This window comes from Gopherus evgoodei, chromosome 3, assembly GCF_007399415.2.
Source record: "Gopherus evgoodei ecotype Sinaloan lineage chromosome 3, rGopEvg1_v1.p, whole genome shotgun sequence".
NCBI classification, from domain to species: Eukaryota; Metazoa; Chordata; order Testudines; family Testudinidae; genus Gopherus; species Gopherus evgoodei.
This window is the reverse complement of record NC_044324.1, coordinates 77,034,543-77,052,268: the sequence shown is the minus strand read 5'-3', so window position 1 is coordinate 77,052,268 and position 17,726 is coordinate 77,034,543. Positions and strand designations below refer to the sequence as shown.

Here is a 17,726-nt window from a genome sequence, read left to right as displayed (position 1 = left end):
TCATTTAATGCCTGGCAGAGATGAAAAGTAGAAGGAAGAAAGAAGCAGCAAAGATATTTAAAATTTCTATTCTCTCTCCGTCCTGCCGCAACAGCCTCCATTGAACAGAGTAAGACAGCACTCATAAATCCACTGCTCCTGCAATCCTTGCTAGGGATAGGCTGCATAAGGCTAATTAGGCCTGGTCGACACAAAAACTGCACCGCTTTAACTAAAGTCTGTTACAATTTCCCGTGGCAAAAACCTAAAGGACTGGGCAAGAAGAAACCAGGTTCTATGCTTATATTCTCACTGTCTACTATCCAGCAGGAAGGGGTTTCGTGGAAGCAGCACAAGAAGCCTGATAAGGGAAGAAAGAACACCACCTCATAATTTGATTGACTGGCAGCACTGTGATCTCTGGAGAAAATTACCCTTTACACAGAACCCTTTTAGCTGCAGGGATGTCTGCCATGATAAAGGTTTTAAAAGTGTTAGTGGTAAGCAAGGAACAATCCCAGGGAAACCCTTCCCCCAAAAGTAAATAAAAAATGCAAACGGATAAAAACCATCAACTATAAAAAAAAAAAAGCTGAAGCTCCACCTTTAACTCATACAGTAGTAAACTCCCGCCCCCCCCAAAAACAAAAACAAACAAACAAACAAAAACACATACCTGCTGGTGCAGTTTCAAACAGATGAAACTATTAGGCCTTTTAACACTAAAAAGAAACAGTACAGCTTATTTATCTACTCTTGAATAAAGATACATTTTAACTCCAATAAAAAAGGGTTTCAACATTTTGCAACCAATACAATTTGTTTTCTCAGGGATGGTTCACACCACAGACAGCTTACATTGACCTAATTATGTCACTGTTTACACTACAGCCTTCCTCCTGCCAGTGGTAGTGCCCTACTACACCAACAACTCCACCTCCATGAGAGGCATAAAAATTATCTTGGTGTAGTTAGGGCCACACACTGTCTGTGTAGACACTGTTTACTTACAATGGCTGTTGGATCTTGTCAATTTCATGTTAGGAGCCATGACAAAGTTTTATTTTTCATAGTGTCTTTCATAAAACTCACAGAACACTTACGACTTGTGGAGGAAACTACAGGTAAAGACAGGGAAGCAAAGTCAGTGAGAGTAATCATTAACTCCTCTCTCCTGACTCTTCCCAGAAAATAAAGAATAGCAGTTCTCTAGCTTTGTTTGATGGTAATCCTCATAAATCTGTCCATCTGCCCTAGTTACTGTGCATATTCACTAGCTAGATTTTCATTTCAACAGTTCCAGAAGATATAACAGCAGACTAATGGTCTAACTTCAAACATCTCAAAAAAGGAATTACAATTCTAAGGATTTGGTGATCTCACTTTGACGCCTGGCAACTACTTAAATCAGTCACAAAATAAATTATCTCCGCAGAAGAGACCCAAGATTGCTATGGCAGATATGTTCCATGTCATGACTGCGGTAACAGACAGTGGCATAAGGATGTTTGTGCAGATGCTGTGCAACCAACCATCTGGCTCAAGAAAACGATTAATGCTCATGACGGTTATTAAACAATTCACAGCTAAAGTTTTAAATTCCATACAAAAGACTACACTGGAAACACTAAGGCTCTGATCCTAGAAATGCTTATACGTAGCTCAACCTGAAGCAGTGGGAAGAGTCTCATTCATGTTCCTGTGTCTTACATAGTTATATCATCTTTTTCTGTAAGAGACCATCCCACAACCATTAACATGTTTATCCTCACATCATCTCTTTATGGTGGTACTATTATCCTCATTTTTCAGATGGGGAACTAAGGCACAGGGAGACTAAAGGTATGTCTACACTTCAAATTAAAGTGCAACGGTAGCACAAGTAGGCTCACTGCACTAGTTTTAACATAGATAGCACAGGTAAATATAGCAATAAAGACCTAGCAGCATGAGCTGACTCTGCAGTACAAGCTCATCAGGATAGGACTCTGGTTGCTAGCCCACGCTGATGCCCATGCTGCCACAGTTTCACTACTACGGTTATCCACGCCAGCTAGATTAAAACGAGCACAGGTATGCCTATCTGCATTACAATTACAATTTAGTTTGCAGTGGAAACACCCTAAAAACTTGCCCATAGTCACATGGAACCTGTGGAAGAGCAGGGAACTGGGGTTTTGAAAGGGAATTTCAAACAGTATGGAAGCAGAAGTGGAAGAAAACAGTTTTGGCATCAGGGCTGCTGTCATTCCCAGAGCAAGGCATGTGGACTGGGGGGAATCATGGTAAAAGACAAAGATGACGAGAGGGAGGATTGAGTCTCTTGGTCTGTACACAGAAGGGAAGAGGCAAGATGTTAAATCTTCCCATTTACGGGAAAGTGAACGGGGGGACTGCTCTTTGAGCCAAACATTCTGGGTGGTTTGAGAGTTTAAAACACTTACTAGAAATGCGTGATACAGAAGGTTGATGGGTTTAAAAGAATTTCCAGTGTCTAGGTTGAGGCTGGTCAGGAATACAAGGCAGGAATTTTGGTTAAATCCCCCTTTCTGAACTTGAGTGTCACAGTACTTGTTTTTTGTACCATTCCTCTCAGACACTGTTGAACAGAGTCATATTGCACACTCTATTATTACTTAGGTGATCCAATTAGAGTTACTTCATGAATCTAATCTTGCCTGAAATAGGACAAAGAAATGTTTCTGCACCCTCAAGAATTAACTGTTCTAAGCAGCAATTTTTTAAAGCGCTGAGAACCTGCTTCCCTAAACCTGATAGTGTTGCAACATTATCTCTGTTTAGAAATGAGTAGCTGAAATCATGCATTGTTAGACTTAGGTGCTTCTGATCTCCTTAACTTTCAGTATCTTTTTTCCTATCAGTTCAGTAGTGTAAACATATTGGTATCTTTATGCTTTGGAATTTGAACCCATACCACTCCAACTGGGGGATCTCTCAAGTTTTCATCTCACTAGTCCAGTGGTCCCCAATCTTTTCCGGGTGGTGGACACTGAATGACAACCCACCGAGGACTGTGGCTGGCGAATAAGCATCCATCGAAATGCCCCAAGAAGTGGCAACGTCAAGAGGCGTCACCGCCGAATGCGATTCCTCTTGATGACGGCGCTTTTCAGCGGATGCTTGTCCGGCAGCCAGTATGCGGGCGCACATAGATGCCTTGGCGCCTGCGGGCACTGCGTTGGGGACTCCTTCACTAGTCTTATTTCTTAATCTTCCCTTCTGGGGAGTTTGTAGCCAGCTGTTACAGTATCTCATTGATTTTTGAAATTCTACCGTGTTTCAGAAATACCTATTATGTTAAATTCATCCACTGCCAATCTTGAATTGGTTTGGTTGAACTGTCAGTTTTCTTGGACGTGTTCCTATTTTTGTTTAGCTCTACTCTAAAACCACGTTATTTTTCTGGAGTTTTCCCATGATCTGAACCTTCTCATCTAGCTCAGCTGCAATTTCTCCTTTATCCTTTACTAGAGGAAGAGACTTTGTATTAGACTTCGAGAAATGATCCTTGTTTAACTACGAACTATAACCTATCAGGTTCCCCAACACCTACATTTAAATAATCTCCCCCAAAGCTTGTCAATTATCTGAATCTAGTTTATAACCTCTTCCATCAGCAAACGATTAATCGAACTGTTAGTAATAAACACGGTCCATTTATTAATGCATACAATAGGTAACAGAACCTTGATCTCTTGGGATCCAGGAGCCCTCTGTTCCTGACTCACTCATATGTAGCTTAGGCAAAACACTTTCTCTGTGTCTCAATTCCTTCCTTTAAAAAGCAAATATATGGGACACAGGGATATTATTGTTATTTTGTATGCAACCGTCCATCAGTAGTTACATTATGATGGTTGCATGGAAAGCATCACAAAAAAGGCATAATCTGAAGACAGTGAGGTTGTAAGGTAAGGTGTCACTAAAGGACATAACTGAACCTGCAAACCTTTATTATGGTTGATGATGTACAAGATGGAAAGAGCCCAGCTTGAGGCTACAGTGTTGACAGTGAGATGACGACAATTTCACTTACAAGTTTTTAATCAGTAAGAATGAACATGGAACCACTTTGGGGTTTTCTTCTTTATTTGTAAAAAGAGATCACTTCTCAAGATAACAGCATACTTTAAAATCTCTGGCATATGGGAAGTTACATAGGCATTTCAAAATTTTCCATGGAACATCCCCCCTTTCTCCCCCCTCCAAGATTATTTTGCTTCTTGTCAGCTCAACCCTGCACGTGCGCACACACACTTCTACTTGGCTGGCCTATGAGCTTGCATGGTGATACATTTCTTCTCTTCTCTTCCTGATGCTGCACTCTGTCATCACCAGATAACACAAAGCTTGTCTTCACACAGCACTGAGATCAGATACTGACCACAAGAACTGAGAAGCCTTAATCTCCTATTTTAATTTATTTCAATTGTTAGGTACACTAAATATATTTTTGAATTAGCCTACTTTTGGGAATTAGTATACTTGTTTTAAGATTTGTCTATTCATCATGCTCTCTTGATTCTCTCCATCATTTTGAAGCATAATGGATCAAAAGAGTCCTGTTTGATTCCATTCTTAGGTGACACTTTCCCCTCAAGCCCATATCATTCTTTTGGTGCTGCAAGTACTACAAAGTGATTTTTACAAGAATACAACTGCTGTCTGCAACATAGAGGACAGACGTGAGAAGTGGAGGGGTGGGTTTCTGAAAAGTTGAATGAATGTGGAGTGCTGCCTGTCGCTGAAACACCTCACATAGGATAATTTTGTTCTACTAAAATCAAAGTTTTCATAATAGTAAATCCATTAGATCAACAATCAAAGACGACTTCATGCAACCACACCTATTAGCAGTCATGGAAGCAGCTCTGCCAGAAGCTTTTGGCTTTAAATGAATCTTCCTATGAGGGCAAGAGACTGTGCAAAGCCCAGACTGACCAATTTAAATAATCAAGCAAGACTGACCATGAATGCTAAGAAAGAAATGGTTCTCCCGACTGACAAATGTATTATAGCAAGGAATTGTCTCACACACATAGGGAATCCATCAAACCAGAAATATAACTTCTAGGACAGAGTTGTGGGGACAGAGAAGAGAATGTGAAGAAATGAAGAGACAGCAGAATCTAGTGATGAGAACCTACATCCACAAACAAGATACAGAGTTCAAAATGCCTTAGAAAAGAAGTGGAGGAATCACAGAATTGTAGAACTGGAAGTGACTTCGAGAAGTCATGTAGTTCAGTCCCCTGCACTCAAGGCAGGAGTAAGTATTATCTAGATCACCCCTGATCAATAGTTGTCTAACTTGCTCTTAAAAATCTGCCATGATGGAGATTCCATAACCTCCTTAGGCAATTTATTGCCATGTTTAACCACCCTGATAGTTGGCAAGTTTTTCCTCATGTCCCATGTGAACTGCCCTTGCTGCAATTTAAGCCCATTGTATCTTGTCCTATCCTCAGAAGTTAGAGAACAATTTTTCCTCCCTTCTCCTTGTAGCAACATTCTATGTACTTGAAAACTTCTCATGGTCCCCATCCCAATCTTCTTTTTTCCTGACTGAACCATTATTTTCAATCTTCCTTCATACGTCATGTTTTCTAGACCTTTAATCATCTTTGGCTGCTCGCCTCTAGACTTTCTCCAATTGCCCACATCTTTCCTGAAACGTGGTGCCCTTAAATGGACACTAGGCTCCAGCTGAAGCCTAATCAGGGCAGCGTAGAGTGGAAGAACTTCTCGTGGCTTGTTTACAACACTCCGGCTAATACATTCCAGAATGATGTTTGTATTTTTTTGCAACAGTGTTACTCTTGGTTCATATTTAGCTTGTGATCCACTATGACCTTCAGATACCTTTCTGCAGTACTCTTTCCTAGGCAGTCATTTCCCATTTTGTATGCACGCAAGTGATTCTTCCTTCATAAGTGGAGTACTTTGCATTTGTCCTTACTGAATTTCATCCTATATACTTATTTCTCCTATATATTTATTTGTCCAGATCATTTTGAATTTTAATTCTATCCTCCAAAGCACTTGCAACCCCGCCCAGCTTGATATTGCCCACAAACTTTATAAGTGTACTCTCCATCAATGATTTAGATAATGGTATAAAGATACTGAAAAGAACCAGACCTAGAACTGATCTCTGCAGGACCTCACTCAATGCCCTTCCAGCTTGACTGTTTCCAGAAAGTACTTACCAAGGGTTCTCATTTTCCCAACCACTTATGCATCTACCTTATATTAGCTCCATCTAGGGCCGTGGCTATACTCAAAACTTGAAAGCACTGCTGCGGAGCGCTCCCACAGAAGCCCTTAGAAGTGCAAGTGAGCTCTCCCAGCGCTGCAGGTACTCCTCCTCCACAAGGGGATTAGCTTACAGCACTGGGAGCCCGGCTCCCAGTGCTAAGGCACTGTTTACACTGGCGCTTTACAGCGCTGTAACCTGCTGCGCTCAGGGGGGCGTTTTTCCACCCCCCTGAGCAAGAAAGTTGTCACGCTGTAATGGGCCAGTGTAGCCATAGCCTTAGTTGCATTTCCCTAGTTTGTTTATGAGAAGGTCATGTGACACAGCATCAAAAACCATACTAAGGTCAAGGTATATCACATCCACCACTTACCCCCCATCCATCAGGCTTGTTACCCTGTCAAATAAAGTCATTAGGTTGGTTTGACACGATTTGTTCTTGACAAATCCATGCAGACTAGTACTTATCACCTTATTATCTTCTAAGTGTTTGCAAACTGATTGCTTAACTATTTGCTGCATTATCTTTCCAGGTACTGAAGTTAAGCTGACTGGTTAGCATTTCCCCAGGTTGTTCTTATATCCTTTTTTAAGTTTGGCACTATATTTACCCTTTTCCAGTCCTCTGGAATCTCTCCAGTCTTCCATGACTTTTCAAAGATAACTGCTAATGGCTCAGCTATCTCCTCAGTAAACTCCTTGAGCATCCCAGGATGTATTTCATCAGACCCTATTTACTTGAAGACATCTAACTTGTCTAAGTAATTTTTAACTTGTTCTTGCTCTATTTTAGCCTCTGATCCTATACCTCATTTTCACTGGCATTCACTATGTTAGACATATAATTGCTATAAACTTTTTTGGTGAAAACAAACAAAAAGGTCATTATCCAAATTCTCTGCCCATTTACCACAGTGCTCTATTTTCTTTGCCCATGAAGCTGAAATTGATCTTGAGTAAGATTGCAGTAGCAAATTTTACCTGATTTCCTGTATGCTCCAATAACAATGGCTCAGACCAATCTTAATAGGATAGCATTGTGTCTTGTCTTTTTACTTTTGTGCATATGCTGCAAATATATGTTTCTAAATGCTTCTGTTCTTCCAAGTAATGTCTGATAATTAAGGCTGTCAATTAATCGCAGTTAACCCACACGATTAACTTAAAAAATTAATTATGATTAAAACTGCAATTGACGCTGTTAAACAATAGAATACCAATTGAAATTAAATATTTTTGGGTTTTTATTTATTTATTTACATTTTCATATATATTGTATTCTGTGTTGTAACTGAAATCAAAGTGTACAGTAACTCCTCACTTAAAGTTGCCCCGGTTAATGCTGTTTCGTTGTGTTGCTGATCAATTAGGGAACATACTCGTTTAAAGTAGTGCAATGCTCCCTGATAACGTTGTTTGGCAGCTGCCTGCTTTGTTCATTGCTTGCAGGAAGAGCAGCCCGTTGGAGCTAGCTGGTGGGGGCTTGGAACTAGGGTGGACCGACAGCTCTCCACTCCCTTAAGTTCTCTGAGAGTGGGTGACTAATGTCAGGGTGTTCCCCCGCCACTCCTGCACCCCACTTATTCCATCTCCATGGGGTGGGGTGGGACACAACAGGGCTCAGGACAGAGGGAGCTTCCTGGGGGCAGCTACTGTCTCAACTTGCTGATCTACTTAACAAGGCAGTGTACTTAGAGTGGGGTCAGCATACTTAAAGCGGCAATGTGTATCTCTCTCTCTCACAGGGTATGTCTCTGTGTCTGCCATGCTATCTCCCCTCCCTCCCTTCGTGCTACCTTGTAGAGTATGAGGCTACATTAACAACGTGTTACCCTTAAGGGCTCAGCCAAAAGCTAGATCATTTAGCAGCAAGGCATTCCCTGGGAAATATCCCACCCTCTGACTTCACCACCTCAACCAAGCTTCACAGTCATCATCGCTGTGTACAATAGTAAATATTGAGTGTGTATACTGCTTTACGGGAGATAATGCTCCCCACATATTTACAATGTCCCCTGAAAGTGAGAACAGGCATTTGCATGGCACTTCTGTAGCCGGCATTACAAGGTATTTATGTGCCAGATATGCACTTGATCTGAGCTCATGTATTCCCATTCATCTTCAGCCACCATTCCAGAGGACATGCTTCCATACTGATGATGCTCATTTAATGCTTTTTTTTTTTTTAAATTACATTAGTCACTGAACTCCTTGAGGGAGAACTGCATGTGTTCTTGCTGTTTTATCCGCATTTTGCAATGTATTTCATGTGTCGATCTGCACTGCTTTGGATGGTTATTGAGCAGAATCCATCATCAGCATAGATGCTTGTCCCCTGGAATGGTAGTTGAAGCATGAATGGACATCTGAATCTTTAGCACATCTGGCACGTAAATATCTTGCGATGCAGGCTACGAAAGTGCCATGCAAATGCCTGTCCTCACTTTCAAGGGACACTGTAAATAAGTGGGCAGCATTATTTCCCATAAAATGTAAAAAAACTTGTTTTTCTGAGCAACTGGCTGAAGAAGTAGGACTGACTGGACTTGCAGACTAAAATTTTAGATAGTTTTATTTTTGAATGCAGTTTTTTTTAAACAATTCTACATTTGTAAGTTCTTTCATGACAGAGATTGCACTACAGTACTTGTATTAGGTGAACTGAAAAATATTATTCTTTTGTTTAACAGTGCAAGTACTTGTAATAAAAAATATAAAGTGAGCACTGTACACTTTGTATTCTGTGTTGTAATTGAAATCAATATATTTGAAAAGATAGAAAAACCAAAAAATATTTAATATTGGTATTCTACTATTAACAGTGCGATTAAATGCAATTAATTTTTTTAATCGTGCAATTGCAATTATTTTTTCAATTGCTTGACAGCCCTACTGATCATTCCTCTCACATCTAGGCAATGTATTTTGAACACTAGGGTCAGAGCATTTCAGAAATAAAGGTGTTAAGGAGATGTCTTTGTTAACGTGAAGAGTTCTGGTACAGTCTGACCACTTTGTGAGGAAACAAAAAGCCACATAATGGTTCTTTGATGGACAGTGTATAACAAACTACTCTTAACATATGATGGCCAAAAACGTAACAGGAAAATGGTAGACATTGGTTCAAAGGTTGGTTCATATGACCTACACTAAAGTCAAGTTTTAGCTGCTAACTAGGACTTTAGTTTGCAGGTGGAGTTTGACCACTGCTTTAGGCTATGTCTACATTAGAGACCTTACAGCAACACAACTATGCCACTGAAAGGTCTCCCATATAGCCACTCTATGATGATGGGAGAGAGCTCTCCCATCAGCATAATTAAACCACCCCCCACACCTCTGACCGACAAAAGTTTTAACAGCAAAAGAGCTAGTATAGACATAGCTTATGTGAAGCTGATGACATGAGGATGTGATGCTAGGGTACCCTTCTTTCCAGGGAGCTTAGGAGTCCTATGAGCTGTTCTGTAACCATGCAAGGAGCTTATACAGAAGTCTTTAATAAAAAACTGTCAAAGAAGTTGCAGCGTAGTTTGAGAAATTAGCCCATGCTTGCAGCACCATTTCTGAAGGTAAGTCGTATTCTTATGGAATGAGAAAAGTCTACAAATTCTAAATTTTGGAAAGTTAAGGATCTTTGATTCTAGTCTGAATTTCATAGGATTCCTGCATCTGATTGGATCTTGAGTCAGAATCCTGTCAAGAATGTAAAATCCAAGGAAGCAAGCTGACATCTTTAAGAGTCAGACGAACAAAAAACTTACAAGGCATTGCCACAGAAATATTCTGATCCCATCCAGCTTGATTTTTTAAGGCTACCTGATCAGGGAGGGGGAAGGAATGCACTAAGTGGTCACAACATTTAAATGACAATGTACATTTTCCATGCTTTCTTTTCCCATAATCTGACATTTAAATATCTGGTTTTTATTGCTGACTGAAGCAAACTGATCTGTGCTCATTTGCTGATTCTCTTCCTACTCTTGAGGGAAAACGTATGTTGACTGCCACCAGACTGCAATGTTGAGTTTGCCCTATATGTAAGCAGCTATTATTTATTTGTATTACAATGGTGCTCAGAAGTTCCAATCCAAATCAGGGCCCCCGTGTGCTAGATACTGTATAAAACACAGTCTTTACCCAAAGAATTTACAGTTTACCAAGAACGTTCGTTGTTTAGCCCATTTTCAGAGAGAGAGTTTTTGTTTCAAGATCTGTGCTTTGAGTATCCTACCTCAACCTCAATTTATGTAGACTATTGTTGTCCAACTGTCTCACCTTCTTGAGTTTTCAATTAGTTTAACCAAAGATATTGTTTTCCCAGGTAACTCCCAGATCACTTTCATCCTCCTTTCTGAGGCAGACCATTTCCCCAAATAGGTTTGTGTGGGCTCTCTGTGCTCTCCAGTTTGTCACACAGGCATCCACGAATGTTTACACCACTGATGCCAGTCTGAGGAATCGTGATGTTATAATATATGGACTCCCACAGGTGATCCCAGTTTCACAGAAGCAATGCTTGGACGTTTCATATAGAATTGGAGCTCTGGATTCTCCCCCACCCAAGAAAGAACGGTGCTGCAGAACTGAACTTTGTTTGTACGGAGAGATAGAATACTGAAGAGGATGGGAAGAGAATGCCATCAGTTAGACATTGGGCACTAGCCAAAAAGGTTATTTGGATTGTTCTGGCCCAGATGTGAAATGTTATTTTAGTCTGTTCCCTGTGGATAAGTTTGCAAATAACTGGAAAACAATGCCAGTAAGCCACACAAAATCTACCTGGCACAAGCAAGATCAGATGGAGGTCAAGTGCAAGTCTTGCCTTAGTATGGTATAGCATATGGTATGGTATAGCATATAGCTTATATAAGGAATGTATGGATAAACTATTAGGTATAGCAAAACTTGAGGATACTTTTTGTGAATGCTGACATATATATATTTGAATAACAAATTGCTATTAAGGGCAGAAACAGATTTGATAGCATAATGGAAAGACATTAAAGTATGATTAGAATAGCAAGTTAACTGGGGTCTTTTTTAGTTATGGTCAGCAGCATGTTTACTTAACAAAACTTGTGCTCTGTGTGTGTGCGTGTGTGTACGCGTGTGTGTGCGCGTGTGCGTGCGCGTATTTTCCAAGTCACATTTGCTTACTTTAATGAATAAAGTCTTTATTACTAATAATATTGTAGTACTGCCCAGTGGTCCCAATCAGGGACCATTTCCAAAGGAATATGTTAAACATTACTGTTAGTGTGAACAAGGCCAGTAATATTTAAGGTCATGCTAGCTGGCTGTGGTTAACCCTAACCAGCTAACGTGTTTCTAACATGATGCATTTTCCCAATATAACCAATATCTAACTTAGATTTCTAAATTCTTGGGACAGGGATACTCTGTTATGGGTTTACACAGTACCTAGCACAGTGGGTTCCCAGTCCCTGACTGAGACCTCGAGGCACAACTGTTGTCTACTAATATCTAAAGTTATTGTTTTTAAAGCAAGCAGATATGACTCAAAATATGCAGAGGGAGCAGGTATGTTGGAAAAGCTCATTATATTAACAGATCTTTTTCTGACTAACTATACTTAAAAAAACCTCATTCACTGGCTCTTCTAATCCTACTTTAATGATTTTGCAACTATGCTATCAACGCTAGGGAGCCTCTCAGGGTAATCACAACTAGCTAACTTAAAAAAACAAACAAACCACTGTTCTCGTCCACACTAAACAGAAATCATGTTTAGCATTTTACTAGCTATATGCTTTTTGTTAATGTTTTCTAAAAATGCATTTTCCCAGTATAAACAAAGCCACTGTGACAAGACACAACAGGCAGACGGGATAAAAAGATGTGGGTATGCAGCAAGTTTTCAGAAATTGACTATACACAATTTAGCTCCCTATTTGCCGAACTGTTAACAAGCTGGCAATGTTCTGTAGGCAGCGCAGCAGAAGAGACTCTTACAAGAGATCTGAAGGAGCTTTATACCACACAAAAGGGGCAACATAGGAGAAATAAGGTGTAGGAGAAGTGGACTAGTTGGTAAGATTAAGGCTGGCTATTAGTAGAGTGAAGGCAATAACAAGCCTGATAGGTAGAGTGGAGCTAAACAGCAAAGGACATTAAAAGCAAGGACAAGAAATTTATATCTGATGCAGTAGGAAGAAATCAGCAGATGGATGAGGGGAGGAAGTTGTAAGAGAGAATATGGCAGCCCTATTTTCAACTGACCTAATGGATGCAAGGTTACAGTAGTCAATGCCTAAGAGGAGGAGATTATAGTAGTTAATATGCAATATGTTAAGGGTCTGCCTTAGAGTTCTGGCAGACTGGTCAGTGCTGTATTGGCTCTACACCGTTACAGGAGAGCAAGTTGATTTTTTTTTTTAAACTAAATATCAAAATTATCAAATCAAAGTTTTAAAATATTAATCAGTGGCAAAGAGGGCAGTTTCTCTGGAGAGTTGTCCATTCTAAGCCATCAATTACTGCAGAATCTTTGTTTTCATTAAAAAAAATTAAAGTTTCTCGACACTGAAGATAACCTTCAAAAATGTGAACCAACACAGATCTGTCTTCCTGAGTCTGCATACAGATCACTCTACTGCCTCTGCTGCTGGTCACAGCTTTACCAAACTGCCTGAGTAGTCTGCTTAGTGTAAGTGACAAGGGACTAGTCACTTTTACTACTAATATTCAGACCCTGCAAGCAGCAGTGAGAGGACAAGATCTTGTCAGTATAACTTTCCTGGTGCTTGTGAAGTGTATGACCAGCAACAGAAGCATGCACTGTAGCTGGAAGTAGATCCAGCTAGAGGATAAAATAAGCATATTTATATGGATGAAAACATCTACAGTTTCATTTCATAAAAAGAGCATAAGTCAGCCTCTAATTGTCAAAGATCAGAAAAGCTTCCCCATAGCCTGGTTGTTCCATACCTTTTCTTACACCTTCTTCTAAATAACCTGGCACTGACTACTGCCAGGCCCATGATATTAGACTAGAACGACCACTGGCCTGATGTGATATGGCAATTCCTATGTTCCTAAAAGGAGAAGCTGGAGAAGTAGAAACAGCTTTCCTATCCACCAACCCACAGGCTCAGAGAGAGATGCTTGAGGGGCTTCAAATTTAAACAACAATTAGCCAGAGACAGACATGAAAGATGGAGTCTGCAAGCCATAGGCAGAGGCAGCAACTTGGTAGGTACCCCAGTACACCTACCTCTTCTCAGAAACTGTAGTTACAGTTGGACTTCCACATGTAACAGCCTGTTGAGACTAGGCCTCTTGCTATTAGGTTTAGTTCTTAGAAAGCAAGTACCTAGTCTGTCTTTCAAGTCCATTACTAAATCTTAATTTCAGTATCTTTGTTCAGAAGCCAAAGAAATACAGCATGTCTTTTAGACACTGAGTTGCAATTAAGAAAGTCACTTAACATGCAAATTTGAACAAATATTGATATGGAATCAATGAGAATAAAACTGAATCCCATTACACCAGCTATACAGCGATAGTATAAAGTAACTGCACTTTTCTGGGAACTATGCAGAATAATAAGGTACAGCCTAATATCCCACAAATGTTTTTCTAAGAATGATTAAAACATGTGAAGTGTATGCAACAATGAAAATTGAATACACAAAAATGTTTACCTTACACGTATAATGAAAACTGTATGAAACTACAACACTGAATTTATACTTTGTTTCACTCTTACAGGATAAGTAAGAACTCTGAAATAAAGCTATCCTATTTTTTCCGGGTACAAGCAAATGTATTTTTAAGACTTACAATACATAGCTGAAGGATGTATACCAGAATGGAATTTTCAAATCAGCTAAGGGCTCAGTTAATCAACCTCTACTGAAGTTAACATAACTAGAGTGGCTAAATCCCTTATTCAGCTTGGAACCTCAGAATTTACTGATGAATTAAAGCACATTTTATAGCTACACTTTACTCCAAGAAGCATAAAGGTACATTTATTTCTCAACTGGTGTTCTAACACCTACAATTTCTTAAGCTTGATATAGTTCATCACAATTAGTGCTACCCGCCTCATAAAGACTGACATTATCTACACATTTGTTCAACTCTGCCTAGTTGTTCCAATTCAACTATCATTCTCTAACAAAACAGAACAAAAGTTTTCATATTATAGTTTTTAATCGTGACATTCTCTTGCATTTTCCATGCACAGTTAATTGTACTGTGATAGCCAAAACATTTCTTCAGGACTGCTTTTCAGACTTTGCATAGAATTAAGGTTGCAAGTTTTGAATATGCTGTAAAATTTTCTAATTTTTTTGCATATATAACCAACTGTCTTTAAAAATCAAGGCAGAAGTTATCTTTGAAGTATCACTAAAAATATGGATTCCATGGGGAGACTTGCAGTGATGCAGATTTTCTACAACAGCATTAACAACCACTGTCACCGAATGCATATAGCCAAACTTACTATTTGAACCATAACCATTAATATGAAGTAACTCCACAACAGAGAGCACTACACATTTAGGCATCAGCAGGATTGTGGGCACTACATGTTTAGGGTTCAACATTAGATAAAGAGATGAGAAATGTATTGCTTAGATGCTGAAAAGCTATGTTACAGATTAAAAAAAAAAATCTGTTTCATTGGCACTTGCAAAGACTTCAGCATCTTCAAATTTAGTTGTTTAAAGTAACATTGAATCATAGTGCTTTTCACCGACTGGCATTATGAATCTGATCCTTGCCTTCCGTAGGGCCATCACAACTGATGCAACCTTTTAGTAGTAGGCACAATTAACTTTAAAATGTATCTCTATATTTTTCAGTGATAGCCGATACTAATATGTTAAAAGGAGTAGGGAAAAAAAGCAAAGAAAACGTGGAATTTTTGCAGGGCAGGGGAGACCTAGAGTTTAGAAATTTACACACACTATAGTGGATGGGGCTGTGTATGTAAAAAGCTCTCACTGGAACTGGAAGTTCTTTATCCTGCAAGAATTCTGCAGACAAGCATTTTTTGTAGGTTTCTGGTGCCTAACAGTTTAAGAACATTTTATAGTTTAGCTGAACAAATATTTTTACTCTTTAGCTGAGAAGGGAAAGAAGAAAAGTGAATTATTCAGTATGATTTACACAGTATCTTACAGGAGACAGGGGACTATTATAACTGTAGAGTTAAACCACGGAAAGGGCTTTTCCTGCACCAATTAGATAGCGATGGTAATAGTGACAACAGGGCGCCGACAGTGCCCCAGCCCGTCACTGCAAAGTGAGTCCGTTGGGCGTGAGGAAGCAGGGGAGCAGCGCAGCCCCCACGCCTCACAGAAGGCCGAGCGCACCCTTCTCCCCCGGGCGAGGCAGACCCAACGGCGGCGGACAACAACGGAAGCCCCAGGGCGGTGCCGGACTCTCAGCACGGGGGCCCCGCACTCCGCAGCGCGCGCGGAGTGTAAACAGGGCCGCGGAACGGAATCTCAGCTCCTCCCCCAGGCTCGCGAGCCCTGCCGGGGGGAGGGGAGGCCCTCGCCGCCCTGCTCCCAGGGCCTCTAGCGCCGCCGCCAGGAACAAAGGCCCTGCAGAGCCGAGGCGACACCAGCCCGCAAAGCACAACAAAGGGGCCCAGAGACCGCGAGACACGGGCGGGCGGGATTAAGGGCCAGGAGCAGCTCCCACTGCGGGGGGCGGGCCGCCTAATCCGAGCCTACAATGAGCAGCAGCCTCCCCGCTACACCACGGCCCCGGCTGGCGCGGGCCGGGGCCAACTCCGAGCGGGAGTAACCGCCGCCGAGCCGCTGCCTCCTCCTGCGCGCGGCGGGGGCGGCGCTGCTCCCGCCCCCAGCTCGCGCTCTCTCTCCACACACACACACACACACACACACGGGGGAGAGGGCGGGAGGCGGCCTGACCTGGCACAGCTGCTGACAGTACTCGGTGGCCGCCTCCACGGCCGGCTCCGTGCTCTCCCGGAGCCCGCTCTCCAGCTCCAGCAGCCGCTCCCGCAGGCGCTGCAGCTCCAGGAGGCCGCCGCCGAGGTTACCGCTCTCCTGCTCGGCCTCCTCATCCGCCATCTTCGCACCCCGCTCCGTCGCGTACGCAACCCCCTCCCTCGCCCCCGTCCTTCGCCGCTCGGGTCACGTGATTACACAATGCCACGTTCCGGGGAGGGGTCACGTGCGGAGGAGAAGATGGAGCGCGCGCTCCCTCGCCCGCTGCCGAAGGCCGTGGTTGGGAGGAGTGGCCGCTGTGTCACGTGACGCTATGGCGTGCGCCCATGGGACAGGAGCTGCGTCGCCGCCACGCGATCCTTCTCGGATGGCTTTTTGGCGGCAAATAAAGAAGACGAAGCTTAGGCCTGTCTAGCTGCCTTTGCAGTGCCCTGGGTCACGTGACGTGCTGGTGGGCAGGCGAGGAAGGAGCCTGGCGCTGATCTAGGCTGCTGCGGAGCCTCCCGTTTCAGAGCAGCTTGGCTTAGAGGCCCGGGTCAGAATGGCCAGGAAACCTCAGTGCCATTCTTGGCACCACTGCTACGTGGGAGGCATAAAACAAATGAAGCTGGACTCAAGGACTCCCTGAGTCTGAACAGCTGCCTCCCCCCAGTCTCCACAGTGAGGGGCAGGAAAGGGAGACTGATAAGATTTCTTTGCAGTCTGTCAAGACATTCCCCATTTGTCTATTCTTCCTTTGTTTTAGGATCCTCAATAACCAATTTCTTTGCAGTTTCCCTAAACAGACTTCATCAGAGTCTTTCTATTCTATTCTGCTACTTATGCCGTCTTCACCAGTGTGGTAACTGGGCACCCTCTGAACAGCGCTGGGTGACATGACTAACTTTTGTTATGTGTGACTCTCTGTCCCTGGGGGAGAATTTTGTGGGTTTATTTAAAGTATTTTTTATCTAGTTTATCACTGCTGTGCTATATGTGTTTTTTTATTGAAGGCAAAAAACACACATTGTACTTAGAACAGCCCTCTGAGTTGGTTCTTGTATCCTGTGGAAGTTCATTCCACAGCCTTGAGTCAGCTCCCAAAACAGTACCATCTCATGCTTCAATGAGCATTACCATTATGGTGATCAGCTCCAGTGTGCCTTAGAAGTGGAGTTGTTGACCACAGTTCTCATCTCAGGAGATCTTTTAGGTATCCTGGCTCCAGACAATTAAGTGCTTTGAAGATAAGGACTGAGACCTTGAATTTGACTTAATACCCTATGGGAAGCCAGTATAAAGAGGCATGGGCAGGGTTAATTTTCTCCTAGTAATCCATGCTGCAGAGGAGATGTGCTGCTGTGTTGGAGTTTCCTAAGAGCTGATGGCTTTGTGTCTGTGGATGTTGCATTGGTATAGTTCATCCAGGAGGTGATGAAGATGTGTATTACTGAAGTCTGGTCACCATCTGTCAGGAAGTGATGAAACCTACTATCTAACCAGAGATGGTAGGGATGGTGTTACTCATGGAAGGA

General features: G+C 41.9%; 1 protein-coding gene across 1 annotated transcript in view; it reads right to left on the bottom strand.

Annotated features, from left to right (window-relative positions):
* The window catches only part of ZNF292 (zinc finger protein 292), a 67,080-nt gene extending 50,580 nt beyond the window's left edge, over positions 1 to 16,500 (bottom strand). Inside the window, exon 1 of the mRNA XM_030555883.1 lies at positions 16,174 to 16,500. Within this exon, the coding sequence (XP_030411743.1) occupies positions 16,174 to 16,335 (162 nt within the window). The 5' untranslated portion in view covers positions 16,336 to 16,500. The remainder of the gene's footprint in view (positions 1 to 16,173) is intronic.
* Positions 16,501 to 17,726: the final 1,226 nt, after the last annotated feature.